The 27861-nt window shown below is 61.7% G+C and overlaps 1 protein-coding gene across 4 annotated transcripts in view; it reads right to left on the reverse strand.

Moving 5' to 3' along the window:
* The window catches only part of NBEAL2 (neurobeachin like 2), a 197528-nt gene that overhangs the window by 32441 nt on the left and 137226 nt on the right, over positions 1-27861 (reverse strand). For all 4 annotated transcript variants that reach the window (XR_012644109.1, XM_074985256.1, XM_074985259.1 and 1 more), the window contains exons 12-28: positions 25330-25428; positions 21963-22543; positions 18789-18921; positions 17877-17996; positions 16613-16940; positions 15851-15933; positions 14042-14134; positions 12070-12241; positions 11828-11961; positions 11204-11363; positions 10950-11052; positions 10100-10250; positions 8949-9107; positions 8650-8809; positions 8328-8413; positions 6395-7084; positions 3862-4040 (exon numbers count right to left, since the gene is read on the reverse strand). Coding sequence is in view for 3 of the 4 variants with exons in the window: in XM_074985256.1 (XP_074841357.1) it covers positions 3862-4040; positions 6395-7084; positions 8328-8413; positions 8650-8809; positions 8949-9107; positions 10100-10250; positions 10950-11052; positions 11204-11363; positions 11828-11961; positions 12070-12241; positions 14042-14134; positions 15851-15933; positions 16613-16940; positions 17877-17996; positions 18789-18921; positions 21963-22543; positions 25330-25428 (3431 nt within the window). In the remaining variant the exon portion in view is untranslated. The remainder of the gene's footprint in view (positions 1-3861; positions 4041-6394; positions 7085-8327; positions 8414-8649; positions 8810-8948; positions 9108-10099; positions 10251-10949; positions 11053-11203; positions 11364-11827; positions 11962-12069; positions 12242-14041; positions 14135-15850; positions 15934-16612; positions 16941-17876; positions 17997-18788; positions 18922-21962; positions 22544-25329; positions 25429-27861) is intronic.

The raw sequence follows: 27861 nt of genomic DNA on the forward strand, positions 1-27861 counted from the left end.
TGCAGGGCCCCAGCCCGGGCTCTGCTGTCTCCCCCAGTGCACTGCTGAATAGACAGGCAGGTGTCTGCTTTCGAGGAGGCAGAGGGGCTAAGGGCTTTTCCCCTCCGCGGATGCCCACGGTCCAGTCCATGCCAGGTGGTACATGCATTTGGGGGTGAGGAGTCCACACCTGCTGTGTGTGGGGACATCACGAAATGGATCCTTTGTTGCAGACATGAGAGGCCAAGATGGGAAGAGACAGGGCAGGTCAGGAGTGAGGGGGGCAGTGGCAGAGCTGGACAGGCGGAGAACCACGGCTGAGACCCCAGGGGCTGGGGGGATACAGGCAGGGCTGGGAGGGGAGGAAAGAGGTCTGGGGCTCTGAGTCTGGAGTGAGGGGCACCAGGCCAGCTGGGTGCTGGGCACAGGGCAGTGACAGCATGGGCCAGCAAGCCTGGAGCGAGGGGCAGAAAACGGGCTGCATGTGGGGCAGGGAGTGCTGGGAGCGAGGGGCGCAGACCAGGCTGGGCGTGGGGTGGGGGGCAGTGGCGGGAGCGAGGGGCGCAGACCAGGCTGGGCGTGGGGTGGGGGGCAGTGGCGGGAGCGAGGGGAGCAGACCAGGCTGGGCGTGGGGTGGGGGGCAGTGGCGGGAGCGAGGGGAGCAGACCAGGTTGGGCGTGGTGGGGGGGGCAATGGCGGGAGTGAGGGGCGCAGACCAGGCTGGGCGTGGGGGGGGGGCAGTGGCGGGAGCGAGGGGCGCAGACCAGGCTGGGCGTGGGGGGGGGCAGTGGTGGGAGCGAGGGGCGCAGACCCGCCTGGGCGTGGCGGGAGCGAGGGGCGCAGACCAGTCTGGGCGTGGGGTGGGGGGCAGTGACGGGAGCGAGGGGAGCAGACCAGGCTGGGCGTGGGGTGGGGGGCAGTGGCAGGAGCGAGGGGAGCAGACCAGGCTGGGCGTGGGGGGGGGCAGTGGCGGGAGCGAGGGGCGCAGACCAGGCTGGGCGTGGTGGGGGGGGGCAGTGGCGGGAGCGAGGGGCGCAGACCAGGCTGGGCGTGGGGGGGGGCAGTGGCGGGAGCGAGGGGCGCAGACCAGGCTGGGCGTGGTGGGGGGGGCAGTGGCGGGAGCGAGGGGCGCAGACCAGGCTGGGCGTGGGGGGAGCAGACCAGGCTGGGCGTGGTGGGGGGGGCAGTGGCGGGAGCGAGGGGCGCAGACCAGGCTGGGCGTGGGGGGGGGCAGTGGCGGGAGCGAGGGGCGCAGACCAGGCTGGGCGTGGTGGGGGGGGCAGTGGCGGGAGCGAGGGGCGCAGACCAGGCTGGGCGTGGGGGGAGCAGACCAGGCTGGGCGTGGTGGGGGGGGCAGTGGCGGGAGCGAGGGGCGCAGACACGCCTGGGCGTGGTGGGGGGGGCAGTGGCGGGAGCGAGGGGCGCAGACACGCCTGGGCGTGGTGGGGGGGGCAGTGGCGGGAGCGAGGGGCGCAGACCAGGCTGGGCGTGGGGGGGGGGCAGTGGCGGGAGCGAGGGGCGCAGACCCGCCTGGGCGTGGTGGGGGGGGCAGTGGCGGGAGCGAGGGGCGCAGACCAGGCTGGGCGTGGGGGGCGCAGACCAGGCTGGGCGTGGGGTGGGGGGCAGTGGCGGGAGCGAGGGGCGCAGACCAGGCTGGGCGTGGTGGGGGGGGGGCAGTGGCGGGAGCGAGGGGCGCAGACCAGGCTGGGCGTGGGGGGCGCAGACCAGGCTGGGCGTGGGGTGGGGGGCAGTGGCGGGAGCGAGGGGCGCAGACCAGGCTGGGCGTGGTGCGGGGGGGGCAGTGGCGGGAGCGAGGGGCGCAGACCAGGCTGGGCGTGGGGCGGGGGGGCAGTGGCGGGAGCGAGGGGCGCAGACCAGGCTGGGCGTGGTGCGGGGGGGGCAGTGGCGGGAGCGAGGGGAGCAGACCAGGCTGGGCGTGGCTGGGGGGGCAATGGTGGGAGCGAGGGGCGCAGACCAGGCTGGGCGTGGGGGGAGCAGACCAGGCTGGGCATGGTGGGGGGGGGCAGTGGCGGGAGCGAGGGGCGCAGACCAGGCTGGGCGTGGGGGGGGGCAGTGGTGGGAGCGAGGGGCGCAGACCCGCCTGGGCGTGGTGGGGGGGGCAGTGGCGGGAGCGAGGGGCGCAGACCAGGCTGGGTGTGGGGGGAGCAGACCAGGCTGGGCGTGGTGGGGGGGGCAGTGGCGGGAGCGAGGGGCGCAGACCAGGCTGGGTGTGGGGGGAGCAGACCAGGCTGGACGTGGTGGGGGGGGGCAGTGGCGGGAGCGAGGGGCGCAGACACGCCTGGGCGTGGCGGGGGGGGCAGTGGCGGGAGCGAGGGGCGCAGACACGCCTGGGCGTGGTGGGGGGGGGCAGTGGCGGGAGCGAGGGGCGCAGACCAGGCTGGGCGTGGGGGGAGCAGACACGCCTGGGCGTGGCGGGGGGGGCAGTGGCGGGAGCGAGGGGCGCAGACCAGGCTGGGCGTGGGGGGGGGCAGTGGCGGGAGCGAGGGGCGCAGACACGCCTGGGCGTGGTGGGGGGGGCAGTGGCGGGAGCGAGGGGCGCAGACCAGGCTGGGTGTGGGGGGAGCAGACCAGGCTGGGCATGGCGGGGGGGCAGTGGCGGGAGCGAGGGGCGCAGACCAGGCTGGGCGTGGTGGGGGGGGGCAGTGGCGGGAGCGAGGGGCGCAGACCAGGCTGGGCGTGGTGGGGGGGGGCAGTGGCGGGAGCGAGGGGCGCAGACCAGGCTGGGCGTGGGGGGGGGGCAGTGGTGGGAGCGAGGGGCGCAGACCAGGCTGGGCGTGGGGGGGGGGCAGTGGTGGGAGCGAGGGGCGCAGACCAGGCTGGGCGTGGGGGGCGCAGACCAGGCTGGGCGTGGTGGGGGGGGGGGCAGTGGTGGGAGCGAGGGGCGCAGACCAGGCTGGGCGTGGGGGGCGCAGACCAGGCTGGGCGTGGTGGGGGGGGGCAGTGGTGGGAGCGAGGGGCGCAGACCAGGCTGGGCGTGGGGGGAGCAGTGGCGGGAGCGAGGGGCGCAGACCAGGCTGGGCGTGGGGTGGGGGGCAGTGGCGGGAGCGAGGGGCGCAGACCAGGCTGGGCGTGGGGTGGGGGGCAGTGGCGGGAGCGAGGGGCGCAGACCAGGCTGGGCGTGGGGGGAGCAGACCAGGCTGGGCGTGGGGGGAGCAGACCAGGCTGGGCGTGGTGGGGGGGGGCAGTGGCGGGAGCGAGGGGCGCAGACCAGGCTGGGCGTGGGGGGAGCAGACCAGGCTGGGCGTGGGGTGGGGGGCAGTGGCGGGAGCGAGGGGCGCAGACACGCCTGGGCGTGGCTGGGGGGGCAGTGGCGGGAGCGAGGGGCGCAGACACGCCTGGGCGTGGGGCCGGGGGGCAGTGGCGGGAGCGAGGGGCGCAGACCAGGCTGGGCGTGGAGCCACAGGGCTGGACGAGCAGAGGGTTTCCAGCCAGGAGGAAGGCGCTGGCAGGTCTCTCTGCCCGGCCCTGGCTCTCTGGCCACCATTACTAATGCGTCACTGTCGCAAGCCCAGGGGGGTCCGGGAGGCAGCCGCGGAAGAGAACTGGGTGTGGGCAGGGCGGGTGCCTGGCTCAGAAGGGGCGAAAGGAAGCACAGCCACTGTCCTACAGGCCCGGCGCCCTCAGGGGCCAGCACTCACCTGCCCCATGGTAGAGCCCAGCTCAGCCCCAGGGCAGCTCGCCGGAAACCCACCAGCTCAGGGTCCGGTGCCCTCTGGCCCCAGCTGGGGGAAGAGGGTTGACGGGCTGCACACCCGGGGGCCTGATTCTGATCCTCTTTCTCCCCCTCCGCCCACTGCCCGTGCAGAGGAGGGAGGAGGCCGGGTGGTGCCCAGGCCAGCCGGCTGCTCCGCCAGCACCCACCTGCGTTTGATCTCGTCCGGCGAGCGCACCAGCTCGCAGGCCGTGCCCAGCTTGGTGAGGACGGAAAACACCTGCCCGCGCTCCTTCCAGGCTGCGTCGTCCCAGCCCTCCACCCCGCGCCAGGTCACCGAGAAGATGATGTTGGTGAGCAGATTGCACAGCTCCTCCTCCGGGGTTTGCTGGGATCGGGGAGAGCAAAGCATGGGCTGCTCTGAGCCGCTTCCACCGCTTGGTCAGCTGCCCACCTGCTTCGAGCAGGGATGGTGGACACTGTGCCCCTGGCAAGGGCACCTACCCTGCTCAGACCCCACGACGGAAGGGGCCTCCGGGCACGGAGTGCTGGCATTACTGGGCCATGGCCAAGGATGTCTTGACACCAGGACACTGGCAGGGGATATGGGTCGGGGAATCTCTGGGTCCGCTGAGCAGCAGCGCCTTTGGGAGACAGGCGTCTAGGCTGGACAATATTTTCCTTGAGACTCAGAGTCACTGGCAAGTCACCCAGACCCATTTTAAGACGGGTCCCACCTGCCAGGCGTTTTATCTCCCTTGCCTGCCTCTGTGTGGTGGGCGTCTTGCCGCAGGCGGCTGTTTGCAGACAGTGCGAGGCTGGTGGTGAGACCACAGGGGCGTGGGGAGAAAATTACCAGGCCGGGCTGAACGGCAGGGGGCAGCGTTCCCGCTAGTATTTTCCATCTGCGGGTGGAATAAAATGTGTTCTGTGCACCGAAGCACGGAGGGCAGCCCCTGACTCTCTAGCAGGTTGCCCAAGCGTTCAGCTTCCAGGGAATGCTGGTGGGAGGGTGGGGAAGGGGGAACCTGATGTACAGATGAAAACCACAGGGCCCGTCTAGCGTATCCAGGGGTGCAGACACCCCAGGAAGCCAGCGACTAGCTGGCGGGGTCTTGTGAACGGCGGGCGTCAGCCAAAGGCATGGGGAGGAGCACTGGGCTGTGAGCAGCCGCTCCTCAGACAAGAGCCACCCGGTCAGTGGCACATGGGCTCTTGCAGGGAGTCGTGTGTCCCCCTTTGCCTCTGCCATGTCCGCAGGCTGTGCTTGGGTTAACGCGCACAGGCTCGTGGCCTGTCCCAAGAGGCGACGGTGCCGTGTGGTACCTGGACCTACGTTCTCCAGTGGGGTAGTAACTGGGGTGTAACCGGCAACAGCGGCTCCAGTAATTCTGACAGAGGCTGTGAGGCTACAGGACTTTGAAACAAACACGAGAACTATTATTGCAACCGGCTTCCTGGACTCGCACTAAACCTAGGGCCAAGTGGGCCGAGGAAGGCGTCTCATGGAAGCTGCTGGTTCACTGAACAGGTTTAGGTAGCTTAGACGTCCATCGTTTTTGTATGGGACGTCACCAGGCTGGCTCTGTGCTTGTACTAGCAATAAGTTCTGGGAGGTCACAATGGGAGGCGTGGCAGCCTACTGTGAACGGGTTCTCAAGTATTAACTAACTAACCATGAACGCTCATGCTCCAAAATATTCGTTAGTCTGTAAGGTGCCACAGGACCTCCTGTTGTTCTTGAAGACACAGACTAACACAGCTGCCTCTGTGAAACTAACTAAGCTGTGTCTCAGCAGTTCAGCTGTGCAGGGGTGGTCTGGAAGTCTGCCAGTGGCAGAATGCCCCCAAAAGGGACATGGAGACGTGCCCTGATCATGTGATTCTCCATTGTGAATACGCTCCCAGGCAGAGAGGACCCTGAAGTTCCCCCATTTTATCTCCGATCTGCAGACCAGCTCATCGCCTGGGGAACAGCTCAGCTATGAACTAAGCCTGGAAGAATTACTGACCCTTCCTGACAAAGGAGCCACCCCAGAGACTTTTAAGAGATCAGCCTATTCTAGCTGCTGCAGCCTGCAGCAAGAATTTTATGGCTGATGTCAGGAATCTTCCTCTCACCCTATTCTTTTTTCCGCTGTATTAACAAACCTTTAGATAGTAGATTCTAAAGGACTGGCCCAGCCTGCTATTTTGGGTAAGATCTAAGTATATATTGGCTGGGGATGTGTCTGGTGCCTTTGGGGCTGGGAGAACCTGTTCGGATTTGGCAAGATTGGTTGTCATAAGCTCTCAGCTGCGTAAGGAGGGATATTGGTTGCAGCACGTGGGAAGCTGGAGCGGCTGAGAGATTTGCTTGTGTAGCTTCTGGCTTGCTAGGAAGGCAGCAGAGGTGCTCCGTGTGACTGGTTTGGTGCCTTATAGTGGAAGAATCCCAGTCCGGGGTTGTAAGTAGCCCTGTTTTACGCAATCTGCCCTGGTATGGCTCTCTCGGTGATGCCCAGGAAACCCTCCGTATCTTACAGCACGCAGTGGCTGGGCAGGGCAGGGGAACACATGGGAACCGGCGCGTGCCCTGACTCCAAGCCTGGGCGAGAAGCTAACCCCGTCCTACCGCAGACGGTGGCTTCACTGCTCATCCCATTGCTGGCTTGAGGCCGGCTCCCCTCCGGACACTCCCTCGGGGCTCAGCAGGGAGGTTCCCCTTTGCCAGCCTCGGGTGGGACGGGCCTGGCTGCTTACCTGGGGATTACTGGTATTGGAGACGTCGTCGCTGGGCAGCGTCTCCTGGTAGCTGCTCTCATCCAGGACGTTGGAGAGGCTGGAGCTCTTCCGCGCCCGCGTGCCTGGGAAGGGTTTAAAGTACTCCAGTGGGGAGGGGGTCTCCGGCATGCTCCCCGGTGTCTGGTTGCCGCTCTCGGCCGTGGCGGCGGAGCCAGTGCTGGCCAGGTCGAGGCCCAGGTCGAAGGGGGAGGTGCAGAAGGGCGAGAGTGGGTGGTAGATGCTGTCAAACAGGGGGGTGTCGCTGGAGGGGGCCTCCCCCTGGCTGGGGCCGTCGCCGGTGTTGGAGGAGGAGTGGCTGGCGCGGTCCAAGGAGTCATAGGAGCAGAAGGGCTTAGCGGTCGGCGAGACCGAGTGGTCCGAGAAGCCCTCGGAGAGCTCGTGGTCGGAGGCCTCGAAGCCTGCGGGCAGGAAGACCTCCAGGTCCTGAAGGTCTGCCAGGGCCGGGCCGGTGCTGTCCAGCTGCTCCTTCCCGGGCTCCATGACCTCGGAGAGCTTCGGGGGGCAGCCCCCCAGGGTAGAGCCGCTTAGGCCGCGCTGGCGGGACTCATAGGACTCCTTGACGTAGAGTTTGGGGAGCGTGTCCTGCCAGCCGGCCAGCTTGGCCAGCTGCCTCACCACGTCGTGCTGGGAGTAGATGAGGTGGAAGAGCTGCGGACAGAGCGAGAGCACGTCAGGGCGGAGCAGACGCCCCCCTGCTCCCTGCCGCCGGAGAGGGAGGAGTTTGTCACTGGCGCTGGGACGGGCTGGCCCGGGAAAGCGCTCAAGGGTTCGCCCTATGTCCACCGGTGAGCAGCGGGGGCGGGGCTGGGTAACTCCGGGCTGCTACTGCTTCCCGAACCCCTCAACGCGGCAGCACCATGGGGCAGAGGAACCTCCCCAGAAGGGCCCGTGCCGGCTGCTCCTCAGCCCAGAGATCCGTGAGGGCCCTTTAGAACAACCAGGCTGTCCACCGGCCGTGCTCCAGCAGGGAGTCGGGCACTGCCCGAGCCAGGCCACAGCTCCAGCTGCTCGCTCACTCCTACGGACCCACCTCGTGCCTACTCAGACACCCCCAGGCCCTGCCATTGGGGTTGGGGCCAAATCCTGGCCCATCCCCAGGTCCGGGGAGCGGGGGAAACTCATCAGCTGCAATCAAGGGTCATTGCTGGGACATGTTCCACACTTTGGTTCCTCTGCCCCATTGTGGTAGCAGCATGCTGGGGGCCGCTCTGCGTCCTGGGGCTGCCATGCTCAGGGAGGGCCGGAAGCAGGGCTCCCGCCAACGTTTCCCACCCACAGGCGGAATAAATTTTGTTGCATGCACCAAGGCATGTGAGGATGTGCACCACGCATAGAAACATGCTGCCGCCAGCTGTGGGGCTCTGCTAATCGGCTGGGCAGCAGCTGAAGCTCTCCTGGGTGGCTGTCCCAGTGCTCAGCTTAAAGGGGACACTGGCTGGAAGCCTCTGATGGTTGTCAGCTGTGGGGCTCCTTCCCTGCCCAGCTCACCGGGGCAGGCTACCACCACTCTCCTGACGCTGGCTGCCTCGAAGGCTCTGCTTTGCCAATACAGCCCAGCCCTGAGCGAGAAGGGCAGCTGGGAGCTCAGCCTGCTTGGGGTGCAGGCCGTAGGGCCAATCGGTGCCTGATGGGGCAGCAGTGTAGTGAGACACCAGCTCCTGAGGATCCCAGATGCCATCCGAGGGCGCCAGCTTCCAGCGACACGGGGCACAGAAAGAGTCGCTTCGACAGAACCCGCTAACTGGGGGCCCAACTGGTTAATGTGCCAGGCCTGGGTGGAGCCCATCTGGGGCTGTGCGCACAGGGAGCTACACAGTATCCGCTCCTGCAGGAGCTACAGCTCTGCAAAACTCCCCCGCTGGCTTCAGGGCTCCCTGCAGGAGAGTCCTACCTTCCGGCATGTATCCAGCCGGACGGCCAGCTCCGCCCGGTGGGACAGGTACACCACGGCCATCAGGTCCTTGTAGCTGGGCGAATCTGCAGGGGGAGAAGCGAGACCAGAGACGTGGGATGCGCATTGCAGCCTGCTCTCCACGGAGGCTGCCGGTGGCACGCGCATGCTCCCAGCCAGCCCAGCCCGGCTACGCCCTGCACTCTGGGGCTGGGGGAACCCAGCACACAGCTGACCCAGCTCCGTAAATCCCAGGTTCTCCGCAGCAACCCGCCTGTTGTGGAGAACGCAGCAAGCCCCGACCTCGATGCCCATGCCGTACCTGACCCAAGGACCTGCTCCAGCAGACAGCGGAAGAGCAGCATGGACACCGGGATGTCACCCAGGTGGGAGATGAGCCCTTGGTAGCCCACATCCTTCAGCTTGAGGCGGTGCTTGCTGCGCTCATGCACTCGCTCATACTTCAGCATCTTGTAGAGCACCTGCTGGCAGAGAGCTGGCTCTAGGGGTCGGGGCTTTGGGGAGCCACAACGGGCCCCGGCAAGGGGAGAGTTGGTGCCGGGGGCCAGGAAGACTCAGAGCACCGGATCTGGATGCAGGGGTGGGAGGACCATCTCTCACCTTGAAGACTCTCTCCCGGATGTTGTCGGAGAACTTCCTCTGGACGAGCAGTGAAAACAGCACCTCCACATTGCCCGTCTCGAAGAGGAAGGCATAGAGCTGCTCCTGGCACAGGGACTCTTTCAGCAAACTGTGGATCACCTCCAGCATGCCGCACACCTGCACAGCACAGGGAGGCAATTACACCAGCATCCCGCTCCCCGACTGGCTGTTGTCCCCCCACCGACAACAGCAAGCCGCAGCCTAGAGAGCCAATGCCCTTCCTCTGGCCTCAGGACGCAGCCACGCCTCCCAAGCTCTTTGACGAGCGACTGGCAGGGCTTGGCGTGGGCTAGTCACAGTAAGGGGCCGTAAGGTTGGAAAAACAGCCCCCGTGGGCTCCTCCACACGACCAGACAATGCCAGGTTAGAGGCAGGGCAGGGCACATATTGACTGCACACTAAGCAGCCCCAGAGGCCCTGCTGCTGTATGCAGGAAGTGCCCTCGTGCACCCAGACCTGGTTGCAAACCGCAGCCGAGCGGCATGTGCAACGGAGCTGCTAGCGCCTGGCGGCCCACGTCCCCTGAGCAGGCAGCGGGCTAGCGTACCGAAGGCTCCTGCCCCGTCTGCCGCGCATTCACTGGCCAGCAAGATGAGCTCGCAGCCAATCAGCTTCCTATGCATCCCCGTGCTCTGTACAGTCTTATGCCAGCCGTGCTGCAGGTGGGTGAGTGGGGAAACCTTCTTAGGGACATTGCTAAGGGCACAGCCTGGCTTCCAGGCCCCAGGGATCGCCCCCCCTCACCCCCCAAGTTAAAACACCTTGTGGTTCCAATCCTGAATGGTCACTCCCCAGGGCGAGGCCACAGAGGCTGCTCAGCACAGCTGCGGGACGTCCTGGCTGCCTGGCTCCCACGGGATTACCCTGCATTGCCCTGCAGACTCCCCCACAGCAAGCGAGTCCAGGGCCAGGCGAGCTCGCAGCCCGAACAGGCTGGGGGAAGGAAGGCTGGCTGCCCCTCTTAACCATGGGAAACTGAGGCCCAGAGGAATGAAGGCTCAGTCGGGGGGCGGGGGCAGGGGCAGGCAATGCACGTAGGACTCCCAAGTTCCCCTCCTGCACCTGACCTGCAAGACCCTGCCCTGAAGCGGTGCCCCCCCGCCACACACCTGGTGTTCCTCGTGCACCCCGGCCAGGTAGTTGATGGCGCTTTGCATCTCGTCAGCAGAGAAGCTCCGGCCCAAGGAGTCCTTCACCAGGCCGAACAGGGACATCTGCACCGTCTTCACGTTGTCGGTGGGAACCGGCTGCTCCTGCGCGCTGCGAGGGGGTGGGGGCAAACCTTACACAGAGCGCACACGGGATCCGGAAAGGGGGGAGACCCACATTCCTTGGCCTCCTCTGGCTTTGCCCTCTGCTGCCCCCACTGCCCGCAGTAGGGCACCTCCCCTCCCCGCCACAGGGCTGCCCAGCCTCTCGGGGCATGCACGACGGGTGCTCTCAGGCAGCCAGAGGGCGACCCAAGGGAGGGGACGGAGTCGCAAGCAGCTGGACCCTGAACACAGGACCAGAACTGGCAGGAACGGGACAGACGTCCTCCCCGGGGGAGTCAGCTCTCCTGCAGCCTCCAGGAGCACCGCAGAGCACCTGCTGGGGAGCGTCAGTTTCTCCTAACCCAGGCTGTGGTCCAAACCACAGATCGCCCTGCAGTGGCAGGTGGGCTGGCGGGTGCCTGGGGCGGGCAGACCAGGCTCCTCCAGGCGCGGGGAGAGGGACCCCTCAGGGTTCTGCCCATGCTGCCTGCATATCCCCCACCCTCCCCCCGGCCACCATCCCAGCCCACCTCCCCTGGCTTGCGGCAGCCCCTGGGTAAGAGAACAGAAAGGGACCGGAGACAACAGCTCCTCTGACTGCCTGGAGCCGCCTCAGGACAGCCTCTCGCCTCCTGGCGCTCCGGGTTCAAGCAGCTCAGCCGGCCCACAGGGCCTGCCGGAAGCAGAGAGACAGCTATTCACTCACCTGTAGTACGTCCGAATGGAGTCAAGGATGTACTGGACCCCGTATTTCTTGCGGATTCTCTGCTTGTGCTCCTTGATGGTGTTTGACAAGAGCTGGATGTGACCTGCCGGCATTGGAGAAGGCGGGGAGGGAGCTGATTACTACAACCCTGCAGTTAGCATGCGCAGACAGCCCACTGCTTACCAGGAGGCTGCCGGTCTCAGCCACGCGAGCCGGGAGACGCCCCGGCTGCGCCCCAGCCAGGAGAGGCTTACCGAGCCGGACGGCGAAGTCGCTCTTGCTCCAGAGGCGGAAGTCGAAGAGCAGATACTGGTACAGGAGGTGCAGCAGGAAGCTGTGGCCCTCGGCTGCCACCTGCTCTATCAGGAGCTGAAACGCCATCAGCACGTTCATGTCCATCACGAGGCTGGAGACCTGCGAGTGCCAAGCAATGAGAGCTGCGAGGGTGGCGGGGGGCACCGTTTCCATCCAGCAGCCACGAGGCATCCTGGGACTTATGTGACCCATGGCAAAGGAACCTGCCTTACCGCCCTCGCGACGAAGGACCGGCAGGCGGAGGCCACGGTGTTTCCGGACAGGGGCGAGGAGAGAACTCGGAACCACAAGGGGGCATGCACGTGGGCGTCCCCCCAACACTGGCGTATTAACCGCTCTCTGTTTCTCCCTCACCATGGAGACCGAGCCATCGTAGGCTCCAGAGGCCGTCCCCACCACGAGCCAAGTGGGAGCGGCTCATTCCAGAGGGGCTGCAGCCAGCTCTGCGCAGCTGCGTACAAACCCACAGCCCCCCTGCACAGGGACACAGCTGCTGGTTCCATGCGCCCGGTGCCAAGCCCCGTTCAGCTGCCCCAGGGGACCTACGGCTTTGAATCTCTTACCTTCTGCAGCAGGGCACCGATGACGGCCGGCCCATGGCACTGCACCAGGCTCTCCTGGTTCACAGGGTGATGCCGGATGAAGTTCTTGATCAGCAGCAGAAACGCAGCCACGCCGTTCCTCTCCAGCCTGGCCTCTGCAGGAGGGGACGAGATGGCTCAGGCAGGGACCAGCGGGGCTGGCTCCCCATGGCCCAGCCTAGTTTCGGGGCTCCATCCGGACAGGGAGGAGCTGTGGTGCTCACCTGAGGACTTGCCCAGGGGGATGAGCATGCCTTGGCGGTTCCGTGAGGACGTCAGCTCCGGCCCAACCAGGTCGTGGGTCTCCTGGCTGCCCTCCGAATCCTTTTTCTCGCCCGCCACCTGGTCCAGCAGCGGGAGGAGCGCGCCCATCCCCCCCACGCAGTTCACCACGTCCTGCAGGACGAGAGAGGAGGGGCCCTGGCTGAGGCAGAAGCAGGGCGTGGCCAGCCGCCTGCACCTAAGTGCTGTCCCTGCCCCGGATAGGGCAGCACTCGGGTACGTGATGGGGCAAGTGACACCCCAGCCAGGGAGCCTACAGAACCAGCCTGCCCAGGGCACGAGTCAGCAACGCTGCTCCCCAGAGCCAGCCGCTCGGGAAACATCCTCCGTGGGATCCAGGGCTCAGCAGTGCAAAAACCTGTGTGCGCGCGCGCGTGTGCGTGCAAAAGGCAGAGACAGAGCAGTGCCGGGCTCCTCGTCACCGATGCCAATGGGCTACTCCTTCGGAGGAGAGAATCAGGCCCATCGAATCTAAACTGTCCAGAGCACCAGAGGCATGAAAGCAGCTGAAAGATGCAGGTCTGTGCGTCTTCCGATCTCAAACAGCCGGGGTACGAGCGGCCCTCGAGCAGCAGCAGCAGCACCAGGCTTGTGCCGTGTGTGAGTCGTCCACTGAGACTCTAGTTGCACGCTCCGGGATATGAGGTTACCACAGGCACCCTGCAACGCACATCTGCCAGGGCTTTGCACGCCTGAGAGGAGAACCTGGGGAACAGGGACTTATAATGGAGACACACACCTGCTAGAACTGGAAGGGACCTTGGGACGTGATCTAGTCCAGCCCCCTGCCCTCCTGGCAGGACCAAGCACCACCCGATATCTATTTGCCTCAATCCCGAAATAGCCTCCTCAAGGACTGAGCTCACATCCCTGGGTTTAGCAGGCCAATGCTCAAACCACTGAGCTCCCGCTCTTCAGTATCTTGGGAGAGGGCTGTGATGAAGTGGAGGGTGAGGATTTTAGTCCCCTGCTTTGGTCGCATGTGTTTCCTGCTGTCCTGGAGTAACATGAGGTGGGTGCCTCAGTTTCCCTGGCCACGGTAGCAGTGCATAGTGGGGAGAGGAGTTTCAGTGTGATGACGTCTGACACGCCCACCATGGCCCTCCCCTGCTCTTTGTAACCTAGGCAACCAGGTGACACCTTTCCTGCCCAGGAAACAGGACAATGGAGGGAGGAGGAGCCTGGTTGATCTGAATGGGAACCAGGCGGTTGAATGGGGCAGTTCGTCTGGCTGGAGAGGGAGGGGGCAGAGCCAGGGCTCTGGTTTGGGGACTCGTCTGGCCCCTGCTCCTCAAAATGGACTGTACTGACGGCTGCTGATTTCTGTGCTGACAAGTCTGATCTACGCTGTGTCCCGGTCGCCTGATAACCTCCTGTTCTCCCCGCTGAGTGACTCACACCTCACGGAGGATGGGGCGCAGGGGCTGGGGACCCCACACTCTGTCACCAGGGCTTAGAGAAGAGCACAGAAAATGGCCTGGGATCTGAAGGGGCTGTGGGGCACAAACACACTGAGAAATAACTAATGGGGCCAGAGCCTGGATCTAAGGGGCACACGCCGAGGATGAATGAGGAATGAGGTGAGCGGCGCTAAGAGAGATACAGGGTGACCGTCCAGGAAATCTGCCTGGCAGTGGGATGTTAGACTGGCAAATAGGCTGGAGCCTCATGGCAGGAGAGCTTTCCAAACAGACTGTTCTGAGCCGCCTCCTCCTCGCGTCCTCTAAGGCAGGAGATGAACTGGACGATCTAACCCACACGAGGACGCATTTGACCCCCAGCTTGGCCTGCAGAAAGCCCCCATTCCTGGCGGTCTCGAGTAAGCAAGATGTCTTTTTCCCACCGAGTCCCCATCACACAGGCCCAGAACCCACCAGATCCAGAGCGGGGAGAGAGCCAGAGGCAGAACCGTACCTTAATATCCCAGTTCACCACCTTGTGTCCTGTCAGCCTCCCGTCAAAGAAGTGGTTTGGAGCCAGGTCCAGGCAGATGTTATTTTTACAAGCCTGCAATAGCACAAGCAAACGACAGGTGGTTAGCGCTCACTGTGGGTCCTGCTCACAAGTTACACACACACACACACACACACTCTCTCTCTCTCTCTCTCTCTCTCCCCCCCGTCCCCACCCCCATCTCTGTTCTGGTGTAAGCCATCCCCTTGGACAGCCAGACACAACGTGAGATAAGGAGAGGAAGGTGGCTTTCAGGCTCGAGCCGGGACTCCAGAGAGCCAGCATCACCAGCTCTGCCCCAGGCTGTCTGTGTGACCTTGGGCAACTCACTTGATCTCACCAAGCCTGTGTAAAATGAGCCTAACTACTTCCTCCGGTCTGTTCAGACTGGGAGCTCTGCAGTGCAGGGGCTGAGACAGAGCACAGGGACACCTGCTTATGTCAGCAAGCGTGTCTCTGGGAAATTACTCCACAAAGCACACTGGAGAGCCAATGGCGGGGGGCTCGTCTGCCTGTGTGAGCCTCCTCCTTAGGACTCAGAGTGGCTCCTACAGAGATGTACTTAAAGGAAAATTTGCCCAGCTGGGCAACGCACTGCTCTGTGGGAGAGCGCAACTGATATCCTGAGCCTTGCATCTTACTTCCCAGAACATTCTGGGCAGAGGTGGAAAAAAGTACACAAAATATTACTTCAGTAAAATGCAGCCGCTTTCACTTGTGGGTACTTGAGTGCAATCAAGATGTGAAGTGGATGCACATGTACTTTTACTCAAGTTGTTTTCCACAGGGGCACAGGTGATTTTTACTTAAGTACACCCCCAAGTACTTGTACTCAAGTAATGTTTGGGCGGGGGGGTTACTTTCTTCCACCTCTGGTTCTGGGGGAAGGCATGCGCCCTGCTCTGGGGAGGGGACTGAGGTTGTGCACGCTGTCTTGGCAGGCGAGGGCGACACCCAGACCCTCTTTTACCAACTACCCTGGACAGGAACAGGCAGGATCTGCTTCACAGCAGAACCCGCCCTGGCCCCTGGCTGACGCCAACCCAGCCCACCCTCTGCAGAGAAGCCCAGTGGACAGGAGCCATTGGCCAGTGACCCAAGTGCGTGAGCTCAGTGGGAAGCACTTGCTGCAAGCAGAGGTCTCAGGGCTCCTTTGTGCAGCACTCACAGCCCAGACAGGCAGGCACGTTAGCAGGCTGCTGCCTCACACTTAACCCTCCTCTCCTCAGGCATCAGGGCTGGAAGGCCTCACTCTGCAAGGGCTGAGCGTTTACTGCCGGAAGTGGCGGATGGCTCCCCACACCCAGAGGCCCCCCACGTGCGAGGCTCTGCAGAGACCCCAGCCACACAGGCGCTCCTGGCGAGGAGCCGTCTCGGCCACTGTGAGAGGCCTTTTCCACCATGGCGGCAGACTGCACCCCGCCAGGCTGGAGGACCTACCATCACCTAACCAGGAAGGTCCCAGAGCTGTTTAAAGCAACCCTCACCAAGGGCCAGCCCAGGCACCCCTGTACCCCTCACCTCCGTAAACTCGTTAGCCACCTCCAGCCACTAACTCCCAGCCCTGGTGCAGAGCGGGCCAGGCAACACCAGCCGGACAAGGCCGTGGCTGCGCGCCCCGCTTCATGCAATGCACCGAGCCCAACGCAGCCCACCTGAGCACGGCCCAGAGACCCGGCAGCACCAGCTGTGCCTGTCCCTCGAGGGCCAGGGAGATTGTGCCGGCTGGACCGGAGGCGCAGAGGGGTGTCTGGGAAGGTCTCTCCTTACCTGGGGTGTATAGTAGAGCAGCAGCTTGCTACTGAGCTCCAGGAAGTCACCTTCTGGCTTCAGCGGGGACGTAACATTCGGTCCTGCGGTCGGGGAGGGAACGATGAGTGGGGTTTGTGACTGACTGGCAGGGGGGTGGACCCAGAAAGCAGAGGCCACCCAAGCTAATCCCTGAATCTGGGCGCGACCTGCCTCCTCCCTCCCCCAGGAGCGCCAGGGCCCTCCCAAGCAAGGGGGTCTGGGGCTTCAAGCCTGACAGAGCGCAGACTGGGCTGGTTGGGGGGGCCCCACCCTGGCTCTGGACACCTCTCCCCAGCAGTCCTGGGAGGTTACACGCCCCGTTTGGCTCTGCCATGTGACCAGTGGTCCGGGATCACCACCCAGCCAGAACTGCCTCTTTGCTGCCAGGAAGGGGTGGGCATGCTGTGCCACCCTGCCATGGGCGAGGCAGCTCCCACAGTGCTTGGCACGCTCTGGGCCCCAACGGCTGTTTGGCTGGCACCGTTTCCAAGAACAAAAACCCTCCCCCGCGATACTCGGGCCTGCAGCCTGGCCAGCTCCTTGACCTGCACGTGGTCGGGGCCCCGAGAGACCCCAGCTGCCCTTTCCTCCTGCCCCCAGGAACCCCCCAGAAGCAGGAGAAAAGCCCCATAGGCCACCCCCCGGCCCAGGCTGCACAAGGGACGCCACAGGTCAGCGTGGCTCTCCGAGCGCAGAGACCACCCAAGGTGGGTGATTCTCCCCTTGTGATCCAGAACCTACCTGAGGAGAAAAGGACTTTGACCTGAGCTGGCTGGAGGGCTTCACAGAAGATGGACACTGAGCCCAGATGACCTTCAAGGGATGTTGGGGTCCCCCACTCTGTGTCCTGACTCCCTGCCACCGTCGTAGACACCAGCCCTTCCCTGGGGGGCTGAGCCACTGTAGGAGTCCAGGTGTGCAGGGCCAGCGAGGCGGGGAAGGACTGGGAGCGGCTGAGCGAGGGGTGGGAGGGGAAGGCCGGCTCTGGCGAGTGGGAAGGCGAGGGGTAGACCGTGGAGGTGGTCGTGGTCCGGTGGCCGGCGGAGCCGATGCAACAGGAGGTGAACGACTGAAAAGGGAGAGATGGGATGATTGCACAGACCCCGGGGTGGGGGAATGCGGCTCCTCCATCTCCTTCGCCTTGTGTTTGGGCCGCAAGCCCTCTGGGCAGGGGCTGTCTCGTGTGAAGGTGCAGCACCAAGCACCACCGGGCCCGGCCTCAGCAGGATCTCTCAGCGCTGCTGCTACCTGAGCATTTCTGAAGACACGACTGCAGAAGGGGGCGGGGAAGCCCCGGCTTGTGTACCGGATATGGACCACAGTTAGCCTGGATCCAGCCCGGGGCTCAGGGCTCCCCTCCCCAGCGGGGTGCAGGGCAGGAACCCAGAGCCTCACCAGCTAGGCAGGCAAGCTGGGGCCCGATCCAGGCCATGGGCTCTGCTGGGAGCGGGAAGTGGCAATGCGGCAGCTCTGACTGGACGGAATTCCGGCCAATCAGAGAGCGGAGGGCGGTGCCTGGGGGCAAAGGAGGGGGGTGAGCACAGAGCCATGTGGTTTCTGGTGCCTCTTATGGTAGACACCAAACCCCTCCAGGAGCAGCTTCCAGAGGCCTGCGAGAGCGATGCGGCCTGAGAGGGAGCGCGGCCAAACGGTTAGAGCACAGGACTTGGAAGCTGGAGGCTGGGCCCTGCAGCCATATCCACGTGACTCTGTGCTCAGCTTCTCGGGGTTCCCCTTTCTTCCCGCCACCTGTACAATGGCACGCAGGGCCCTTGGCTAAGCCCACGGCGGGCACAGCTTCACTCTCAGACGTGCTCCTGCTGCTCCAAGATGCTCGGCCAGCAGCTGTGCAGAGAAGGGCTGAGCTGGCGCTCACTCAGGCTGACCGGCAATGGAAAAGTGGAAACAGTGGACCGGAGCGGAATCTGTCCTGGGGGCAAGGGGCCAGGGCAGCCGGCTTGAGAGGGATCAGAATGTGCCAGCAGCTCCCCACCCCAGGTGTTACCTCATTGAGGGAAGGGAAGCGCAGCTGGGCCACCTCCCGCAGCTGCCCGTCCGTGTAAATGTTGACCAGTTGCTGGCTGAAAGGCCGGCGGCCGGTGACGTGGACGATGTCGATGCAGTGCTGGTGGAGAGAGGAAGGGGAGAGTCAGTTGCAGCTGGACAGGCAGACGGCCGCCACAGAACTTGCATATCCCCGCGCTGCAGTCTCTCTCCACCGACAGAGACGCGCCTGAGACATGGCCCAGTGGGGGAGATACCACACATTGGACACCGGGGGGGGGTGCTACTCCCGCCTCTGCCAATGATCTGCCGAGTGCCCTTGGGCCAGTCACTTACTCTCTGCTTCCCTGGGCACCCTGTGGACTGTAAGCGCTTCGTACCAGGGATGGGCTTTTTGTCTGTGCACGCACAGGGCTCAGGAGAACTGGGCTCTGAGCTCTGCGTGCTAGGACAGACCATTGCTGTCTGCACCCAGAGTGGCGCAGTGTCTTCAAATCGGTTAGGCCAATGGTTAAGTAGATTGGCCTGGGTTTCGAGGGAGGTAGGGGATGCCCCCCCATGACGAAAGGGCTCCAAAGGAAACTGGCTGCTGCAAAGGGGCCCAGCACGGAGACTAGGAACAGACTCAGGAAACGCGAGGTCATGGAGCAAAGGGCAGAATGCCCTGGCGCCCAGGGGTCAGCCCTTGCTGGGGCTGGTTTTAGAGCAGGGGGCACAATACCCCTCTGACGGGCCCAAGTCACACTTCAGGACAGGCTGACCCTGCCCGCCATGGCCAGGTGACTGGTGGGAGATCATGCTGAAGACCTGACGGACTGAGACCAGTTGGAAAGGCCAACGGGAGGGCTGGGCGAGAAGGCACAGCAATGAAAGGGGAGGTCCCACGATCCCAGTGGAAAGGGACCGAACTCACCCAGGCAGAATCGTTGAAGGAGAAATCCGGGAGCGTCACAGTCATGTACTCCTTCTTGGTGCACACGGCCACCACCAGCATCCCGGCGGCCGTGAAGAACGCCTCGAAGCCCGTGCCGCTGGCCGTGAAAAAGCTGGAGGGGGAGTCACAGGGAGGGAAGGGAATGGTGAGGCGGGTGCTAGGCCTGGGTGGCTGGAGAGAGAACGCGAAAGGGAACGGCCTGGGGACGGGGGCGTGCGAGCGCATGCTACACCGGAGAAAGGCGCTCAAACCGGCAGGGAGCACTGCTGCAGACAGTGTGGTGTGGGAGGGAAAGGTGAACGGGGGAAGGACGGAAAACCACAGACAGACGGGGATGATGGGACCCTGGCGCTGAGCTCACTGCCAAGTCCATCAAGGTACAGAGCAGGAAGAGAGGAAGGAAGGTGCTACGGGGGGTTCTCAACACTCTCCTCTAGGCCACCTGTCACCTCCAGATTGGGGTTTAAGTGGGGGGGCGGGAACAGACACCCCTCGCTAAAGAAGGGAGTTCTCCCAGCACCAGACGCAGGGGGAGCAAACAACCTTTTGGTGTTCAGATTCTGCCAGAGCAGCACCATGCACGGCTGCCGTCAAAACTTGGGCTACCGACGTGAGAGGCCCGCATCTGGCCAGAGCTTAGCTTTACTTTCTGCACTAAGTATTTTTCTGGCCTCCATCACACTAGTTTGTGGAGTTCTCATGGAACCAGATCTACCCGCACAGCCATCTGAGAGGCAGGAGAACCGAGGCTGAGAGAGGCTATGTGACACACCCAAGGTCATACAGGAAGTCAGTGGCAGAGAAGTGCCCAGGTTTCTCTAGTCCCAAAGTAGCACCTTAACTACTGGGTCATCCTCCCTGCATGCAATGTTGTGCTAATGTTTGAGCCAGGGTAGCCTCCAGCTCCCTCTCCCAGGGCTGCAAGGGCGCTGCAGGAATTCAAGGTCATTTGCTAGCATAAGTGATGAACACGCTAGCTTGCACGTGCTCTTGTGTAAGAGGTTCCAAGAACGCCGCCCACGGTGACCGGCACGGCAATCTTCCAAAATACCCTTGGAAAATGCAATAGCAGGAAGCACAGGCGCTCTTGTGGGCTGGCCAGGATGCAACATCTTCAGAGGGAGAGATGGGACAAAGATTGCAGCCCTCCGGGGTGTCTTCGGTGTCCATTGCTTTAAATGGCTGGTTACGTTTTGTAGTGAAAAGGGCTACCGCAGTGCCCCCAGGCAATGGGGGGTGATTAAGGCAAAGCAATCACATTGCCTCCCCCTCCAAAGAGGTACCACCCTCCAGTGAAGCTTTCATATAGTTGTTCAAACAAGATTCTCCAGAGACAAAGACAGCATTCTGCCTCAACGGCCTGGCTCTGGACTGCCTTTCTGATCAGCAGACAGGCAGGACCTTATCCAAGGATGCATGGTGGGGGGCATCAATCCTTCCTGGGAAGAGAGTGATGGACCTGAGCCCAAACACCCCAGGAAGCAGGTGGGTGACCTCTGTCAATCTCATCAGCTCCTGTGGGAGGTTCCCTGATTTGTATTTCCATGAGTCTTTCCTTATAATGCTTTTACCTAAGGAATAAATGTGCTTGCTCAGCCAGGGCTGACAATTTACATCTGTTGGCAAGCCACTATTCACAGCCTGTTCAGGCCAGCTCGCTTGCTGGGGATACCACAGTGCAGGCAGGGAACTGCTCAGCCAGGGAGCGCCCCGCTCAGGAGACAGGGAGGCTGGAGCAGCCTCTGATTTTTGACACTCCTGAGCAGAATGAATTTTGTTGTTTGCACCAATGTGGAGATGGTGCGCAACATATCACCTTCAGATCAGCGCACAATTCGCGTCACAGGGTGAGTGCGGGTGGGGCTCGGGGCTGGGATGGGGGTGCAGCTCTGGGGTGGGCCAGGCATGGGGGGGGCTCCAAATTTGGGGATGGTCTCTGGGCTGGAGTGCCAAAGGGGGTACAGGCACCGTGGGTTTGGGGTGCAGGATGGGCTTTTGAGATGTTCTGGGCTGAGGAGACTCAAGGTGGGGCAAGGGGGAGGGGGCTTGAGCTTACACTGGCAGCTCTCTGCTGGGGTCAGCGTGCCTACTACTGCAGGCAGCTCCATGCTCAGGCCAGCTGGAAGGGGCTCCTCCTCACCAGCTCAAGCAGCTTCAGGAGATGGGGTGAAACTCTCACCCTGTGGCAGCCCTGAGCCCCTACAAGGGACGTTGTGGGAAGCCGCACAGCTGGGTGACCTGGGGTGAGGAGAGCGAGGATCTCTATCAACAGAGCACTTCACTGGGTAGAAGAGGTGGCTGGGGCTTCTTCTAAGCAACTAACAACATCATCCAAAGCGCAGGATTTCTTGGTAATGGGAGACTTTAACTCTCCAGGCTTATGTTGGGAAACTAACGCAGAGAGGCACAGACTGTCCAGTAAGTTCTGGGACTGCACTGAAGACAATATTTTATTGTGAAGGTGGAAAAAGCCTGGGAGAAAGTGACCAGGACATCAGAGAGCTCGTGATTCTAGGGAATGGTACAAAGGAGAACAGCAAAACACAGACAATGGATTTCAGGCAGGCAGATTTTGGCAAATTCAGGGAGCTGGTAGGTAAGTCCCACGGGAAGCAAGACTCGGAGGAAGAACAACTGAAGGGAGTCGGCAGTTTTTCCAAAATGACATTATCTAGGGCCCTAAAGCAAGCTATACAGCTGCCAAGGAAAGCTAGAAAGTCTGGCAAAAGGCCGCCTGGGCTTGGCCGGGAGATCTTGCATGATCTTAAAATCCAAAAGGAGTCATAGAAAGGGCAAACTAGGGCAAATTACAGAGAATGAATACAAGCAAACAATACAGATCTGCAGGGGCAGGATTAGAAAGGATGAGCTCAACCGGCTAGAGACACAAAGGGTAAGAAGAAATAACTGTATTAGAAGCAAGGTCCTGTCCAGTTCTAGTGCTGTGTGATTCTAAGATCCTACACGAAAGGAATCCAGCACCTCTAACAAGTACAGCGCAGCAAGGCCCACGTCACCTAAACAGAACGAGCAGCAGCCTGAGGGTTTTAAACCCGTGCTCGCTGGGGTCCAAACTCCAGGGGTCTCCAACGGGTTTCCGTTCGCACAGAGAAGACCAGCTCACCCTCCCCACCGCCCGCCGCAGCTCCCTACCTATACAGCTGTTTCCGCTTCAGCCTGGTGGGCAGCTCCGGCGGCTCCGTGGGCTCCTCGTTCAGACAGACCCAGGCGTGGAAGGCAAAGCCGCTCCCGGGCCATTTCTGGATGGGCGGCACCATGATCCCCGCCATGCTGGGCGACAGGTCGAAGTACTGCAGGGCCCTCTCGGCCCGGTCCCTCCTCGCCATGCCAGAGAGTGCCCGGATGACCCGCGCGGTGTACGGATGGGGCCCCTGGCCGGGCTCGGTCCAGAGCAGCCGCAGCAGCTGGCGGAGCTCTCCCGGGCGGATGGAGAGGCTGCCCAGCACCTGCAGCAGGTAGAGGAGGTTCTCGGAGCATTTCGGGTCCAGGTCCCGCCCGGCGCGCAGGGCGTCCAGAAGGCAGCCCACCATCCCCGCCTTGACGCAGGTCAGGCGGCTGGGCAGGGAGGCCTCGCAGATCCTCTTCAGCCAGTCGGAGAGGAACACCTGCAGGTCCCGCGAGGCCAGCTCGGGCAGCCAGGCGAGGAGAAGCAGCAGCGGCTGCTCGTTGCGGATGAGTCGCACGGGGAAAGCGCTGTGGTCACCCTCCACTGCCTGGGGAGATGGAAGCCGCAGGGTCATGTCCCTTAGCCCGCGGGTGCTGGGCCGTCCCCCTCTCCCTGCTGCCCTCTGGCAGGGCCTGCACCCGGCCTACCTCTGCCCTGAGCCCCCGGTCTGGTCGCCAGCCGCTCTTCTGGCTCTAGGGTGCTGGACTACTGCAGTGCATCATGGGATATTCCAAATCCTGGGCAACACCCACGGACAACTGGGGCCACCCTGTACTGGGGGGCATGTGACCACCCCGTGTCTCCCCTGCCCTGCGACCAGTCCCACCTTGCCCAGCCCAGGGCCACAGCGCTCTCCCCACCCTGTGTTATTGGGGGCAGGAGGGGGGCTCTCTGTTTGGCCGCTCTCCCTGCCCCTGCTGCCTGAGAGAGCCGGCTGGGAGGCAGAACCGGCTCCTCATTGCGGCTGCCTGGGAGCATGGCCGAATGGCCCAAGGGAGAAGTGCAGGGAGAGAACAGAGCTCCTCTCTCCCTGTGGCCCGGGCAGCCCAATTCGACTGGGGCATTTGACCCCCCTCGCCCTGAGCGTTGCCTCTGGCCATGTCTACACACAACTGCACACAGACCCGCACGCACATCACCCCCAGGCCAGCTGAGGCGCCGCAGGGCACGCAGGGGGCACACAGCCTGGGGGCACGGGGCAGGGAACCAGGGCAGCGACGGGGAGCGGGAGGGATGGGTGGGCAGGATGCCCACCAATGCCATTTTCCTCAGGCTCGGAGGCCAGGGTGTGGAGCCCAGGTGTAATTCCACCTCCTGGGTATCGGGGCAGAGAGGGAGCCAGGCTAGTCCACACACTATCAAAACAAAAAGCAGTCAAGCAGCACTTTAAAGACTAGCAAAATAATTTATTAGGTGAGTGTTCGTGGGACAGACCCACTTCTGTGAGCTCTCCGATGCCAGGCAGCAGGTACGTCATGTGCAGAGTGTGGTTGGCCCCGTCCGCACACTGAGCCAAGGAGAGAGGCTGGGCGCTGCCCGAAGGCTGCTCAGGCCTTAGAGGCAGAGCCCTTTGCAGATACAAAATTTGTATCTGCAGCCGCAAAAGCGGGCCACGGATGTCTGCACTGGCACCCGGAGATGCGGCTCTTTGTAGAGACCCTGCTTCCAACCAGCGGTCCCTCTAATTATAACCTGTCCCCTTGTGGAATTAATTTTGTTATGTGCACCCAGGCACGTGTGGCTGTGCACCACCAATAGACAGACACACACACGCGCGCTGCCGGCTGTGGGCAGCCCCTGAACCTCTCCTGTGCTCGGCTTACACAGAACGCTGCTCCCAACCCAACTGGGGGAATTGGATTACGGATGAACTCCCATTCTCTGGGGAAACATTTTGTCGGTGGATGGAGACCGTGGCAGAGGCAGCCTGCGGGGCAGGGAAAGGGGCTGAGTACCTGAGTCCATCTGCAGCGGTAAGATGGGATACAGCCAGGCCATCAGGCTGTGTTTGTGGATGACAGGGCCGAGGGGCTACGAATGTCCCAGGATTTCACCCCTGGAGACCTTCTGAAGACCCTAAAGTGACTTTGCCGCTTTGTCAGCTACGTCCACTCGACTTGAACAGCAACAGCAGCCTGGACCAGAGCGCCACACCACTTCCTCACGGCTGCCCTCACAAGAGAGCTCTTGCCAGCTCCAGGGCTGTCCTATCCCATCCGACCTAAACGCGTATTAACTCCGCTGGCCCCCGGACCCTCTAATTAGCCTGCCCCCAGCTCTGCGACACAGCAGCTGCTTTTGGGGAGCTCAAGACCTGCAGACAACGGCGTCGCTTCAGTGGAGGTCAAAACCAGGGCTCAGACAGCCAATACCCAAGTACACCGCTGCCTCCTCTCCCCAAGGCCTCTCTCCCCGCACAAGCCTCTCTTCCTTCCCTTTGCACCTCTCCCGCTTTCATGCTGACCAGCTCGTTAAGGCACGTAGCTCATTCTGCAAGCTCCCCCTCCTCGGGGGCTGAGAGTCACGGGGTCCCTGGCGTGGGAGGCAGAGAAATCTCAACCGTGATCTCTCGAGGGAAGGCCAAGCCTGGCGCTCATACTAGCAGGAGTGTAAAAAAGACAGTGGATAACTTTGCCTGGCTGCCTTTGTAAGGAGTCCTGGTGGCTACCTGTGCGCCCCAGCCGCTCTGACAGACACATGCATGCGGCGCAGTTACGTGCCCAGCTGGGTCAGTGCATGGGAAGTGGGGCTGGACTGGCATGAGTGCAAAACGAACCACGTGTCAGCAAACAAGGAGCCACCCTCTCCTTGGCCGAATTCCCACCTGGCTATGGGGGGCTCACAAAGGACAGACTCTGAAGGTCAGGCATACGGAATCCCCACCCCGTTCTGGGGGATGCAGAGGGACCAGCAAAGGACCGTACTCCACAAGGGAGGCCAGCTGCACCTGATTACTTGGTGGTTCGGCCCAGGCGAAAGCAGACGTGTCGTAACCCTTGTGATCACACAGCGGCTGTGCCCCTCTGCCAGTCCGGCACTAGCGACAGCCCTGCTCGGTCACCAGCAATGGGGATAGAACCCAGGACCCCGGCTCCAAACCCATCAGCCTCTTCCGGCCTGCTGGGTCACCAGCAATGGGGATAGAACCCAGGACCCCGGCTCCAAACCCATCAGCCTCTTCCGGTGAGGCAGTGCCAGATTCGAGCCTCTAGCCTTGGGCCGTCCAGGAGAATGGGGGCAGAGTTCCATGGTGGTGGAGCATCTCCCGCCTGGGCGATACCGTCTGGGGAACAGGACACATAAAGCCATGCACTGCCCGAGCTCCGTCCTTACCATGTTCAGCAGCTCCTCCAGCAGGCGAGCGCTGGGCTGGCCCTGGCTCTTGAGGACTTCGTACAAGTGGGAGTAGCCGATCCTTTCCTTGAACACCTCCTGGAAGTGAGAGGTGAGCCTGTGTAAGAGCTAGCCCTGGCCCCCTGCAGCTAACAGTGGCCTTCGGAGCAGGGGTGCTGGGCAGGGAGCAGAACCGGAACCAAAGCAGAACCAGACCTTTGTCCTAACCTAGAACCGGAATGGAATGGAATGGAACGGAACGGAACAAGAACAAACGGGCTGCGACTTTTAAAATCAATATTCAAAACAAACCTGAGTGTATCTTGTTCTTATTAAGCCACAAATCACCCCCAGGCCTGTGCTGGCTCCCAGAAAGGCCTGGCCCAGTATGAAGAGAGAAGGGAGGAGACCAGCCCCCAAGAGCAGGGAAGGTGAGAGGATTCTTGGGGAGCTGCCTGCATGACACAAGGCCCCCAGGGACCCCCAGAGATAGATGAACCATCTCTGACTATGTCTGCAGACCAGTAAAAATCCCACCCAGCAGCGACACCCAGAGCCTGGGGCAGGGGACTCAGGCTTACACTGCGGGGCTGAAACCATCCATGTGGACGCTCAGGCTTGGGCTGGAGGGTGAGCTTTAAAATCCACCATGGGGCTGGGTGCTGAATCCAGCCAGGAGATCTACCCTGTTCCTGGCACCTGATGCCTGGGAACCCAAGTGAGCTGATCCAAGGTCCAAGACGGGCCTTTCAGGGCTGTGTAGACACACACCCGATACACCCTCCCCGCCCCACTCTGTGGGAGAGAAGAGATCAGATGCTTCCAAGTCCCAGAAGTTAAAATAACTTCTCAAGCCCAAAGAAAAAGGAAATGGCTCTGCAACCCTTCTGCCCACAGACTCCTTCCACCAGCCCCAACCTCAGGGGCAGCCCCTCCAGTGGGCGAGTCAGTTGCCACAGGTCTGGGTAGCTGATGGTGTACAGCCAGTGCATCCAGCGGATTTTACGGAGGCAGTTATGGATAAACATGTGGATTTTTTTTTTTGACAATCTACTTTGACTAGGACAGCGCTCCTATGCAGCGTGTGGTCTTAAAGAGGTAGCTCAGAAAAGCCCTTCAGCGTACACAACATGGTTTGTCCTACTGCACAAAATTAAAGCAGCTGCACCCAGGGGTGGGAGCGCTCCTGTCGACCCATCACCCCAGTACACTAAGCCCCTCCTCAGCCAGACCACTGGGTTCCAAGGAGTGCACTTTGGAAGCAGGCCAGGTTTCTGCCCCATACAGTTGGACTGATTTAATAGTGGAGTTGAACAAAATGGCAAATGAAATTTAATGTGGATAAGTGTAAAGTAATGCACGTTGGAAAAAATAACCCCAAGTACACATTCAATATGATGGGGGCTCATTTAGCTACAACCGATCAGGAAAGAGAACTTGGGGTTATCGTGGATAGTTCTCTGAAAACATCCAGTGTGCAGCAGTAGTCAGAAAAGCAAATAGGATGTCAGGAATTATTAAAAAAGGGATAGAAAATAAGGAATAATATTTTACTGCCCCTTTAGAAAACTATGGGACGCCCACATCTTGAATACAGAGTACAGATGTGGTCTCCTCACCTCAGAAAAGGTATTTTGACATTAGAAAAGGTTCAGAAAAGGGCAACTAAAATGACTGGGGGTTTGGAACGGGTCCCGTGTGCGGAGAGGTTAAAGAGACAGACTTTTCAGTTTAGGAAAGAGGAGACTGAGGGGGGATACAATACAGGTCTATAAAATCCTGAGCTGTGTGGAGAGGGTGAATCAAGAAAAATTATTTACTTGTTCCCAAAATATAAGAACTAGAGGATGCCAAATAAAATTAATGAGTAGCAGGTTTAAAACTAATAAAAGAAAGTTCTCTTTCACACAGCGCACAGTCAACCTGTGGAACTCCTCGCCAGAGGAGGCTGTGAAGGCTGGGACTGTAAGAGAGTTCAAAGAAGAGCTAGATAAATTCATGGCGGTTAGGTCCATAAAAGCCTATTAGCCTGGGGGCCGGGGGGTAGGAATGGTGTCCCTGGCCTCTGTTTGACAGAGGCTGGAGATGGATGGAAGGAGACAAGTCACTTTGTCATTGTCTTCGGTCCACCCCCTCTGGGGCACCTGGCACTGGCCACTGTCGGCAGACGGGATGCTGGGCTAGATGGACCTTTGGTCTGCCCCAGTAATGGCCATTCTTATGTTCTTAACCTGACATTAGTCTGAGCTCTGAGCTGCTTAGAATTCCAGATGTTCTTCATGAGAAGAAAAGCTGTTTTTTGCTAGGATACCTGATTCAATTACTTCAGTTTGGTTTTCCTGTAAAAATTGCGGTTTGGTTTTCTTTTTTTGGGGGGCGGGGGGGGGTGGGAATTTTCATCAACGTTCTGCATAAAAATATTGTTTGGTGTTCCAGGGTCCCAAAAAGTCTTACAAACACAGGTTTTTTTAATCCACCCCAGCCTAACCGAGATCTCAAACAAGCGCCCAGCAACATAGAAGTGAAAACTCA

Source organism: Carettochelys insculpta, chromosome 2 (assembly GCF_033958435.1).
Source record: "Carettochelys insculpta isolate YL-2023 chromosome 2, ASM3395843v1, whole genome shotgun sequence".
NCBI lineage: Eukaryota > Metazoa > Chordata > Testudines > Carettochelyidae > Carettochelys > Carettochelys insculpta.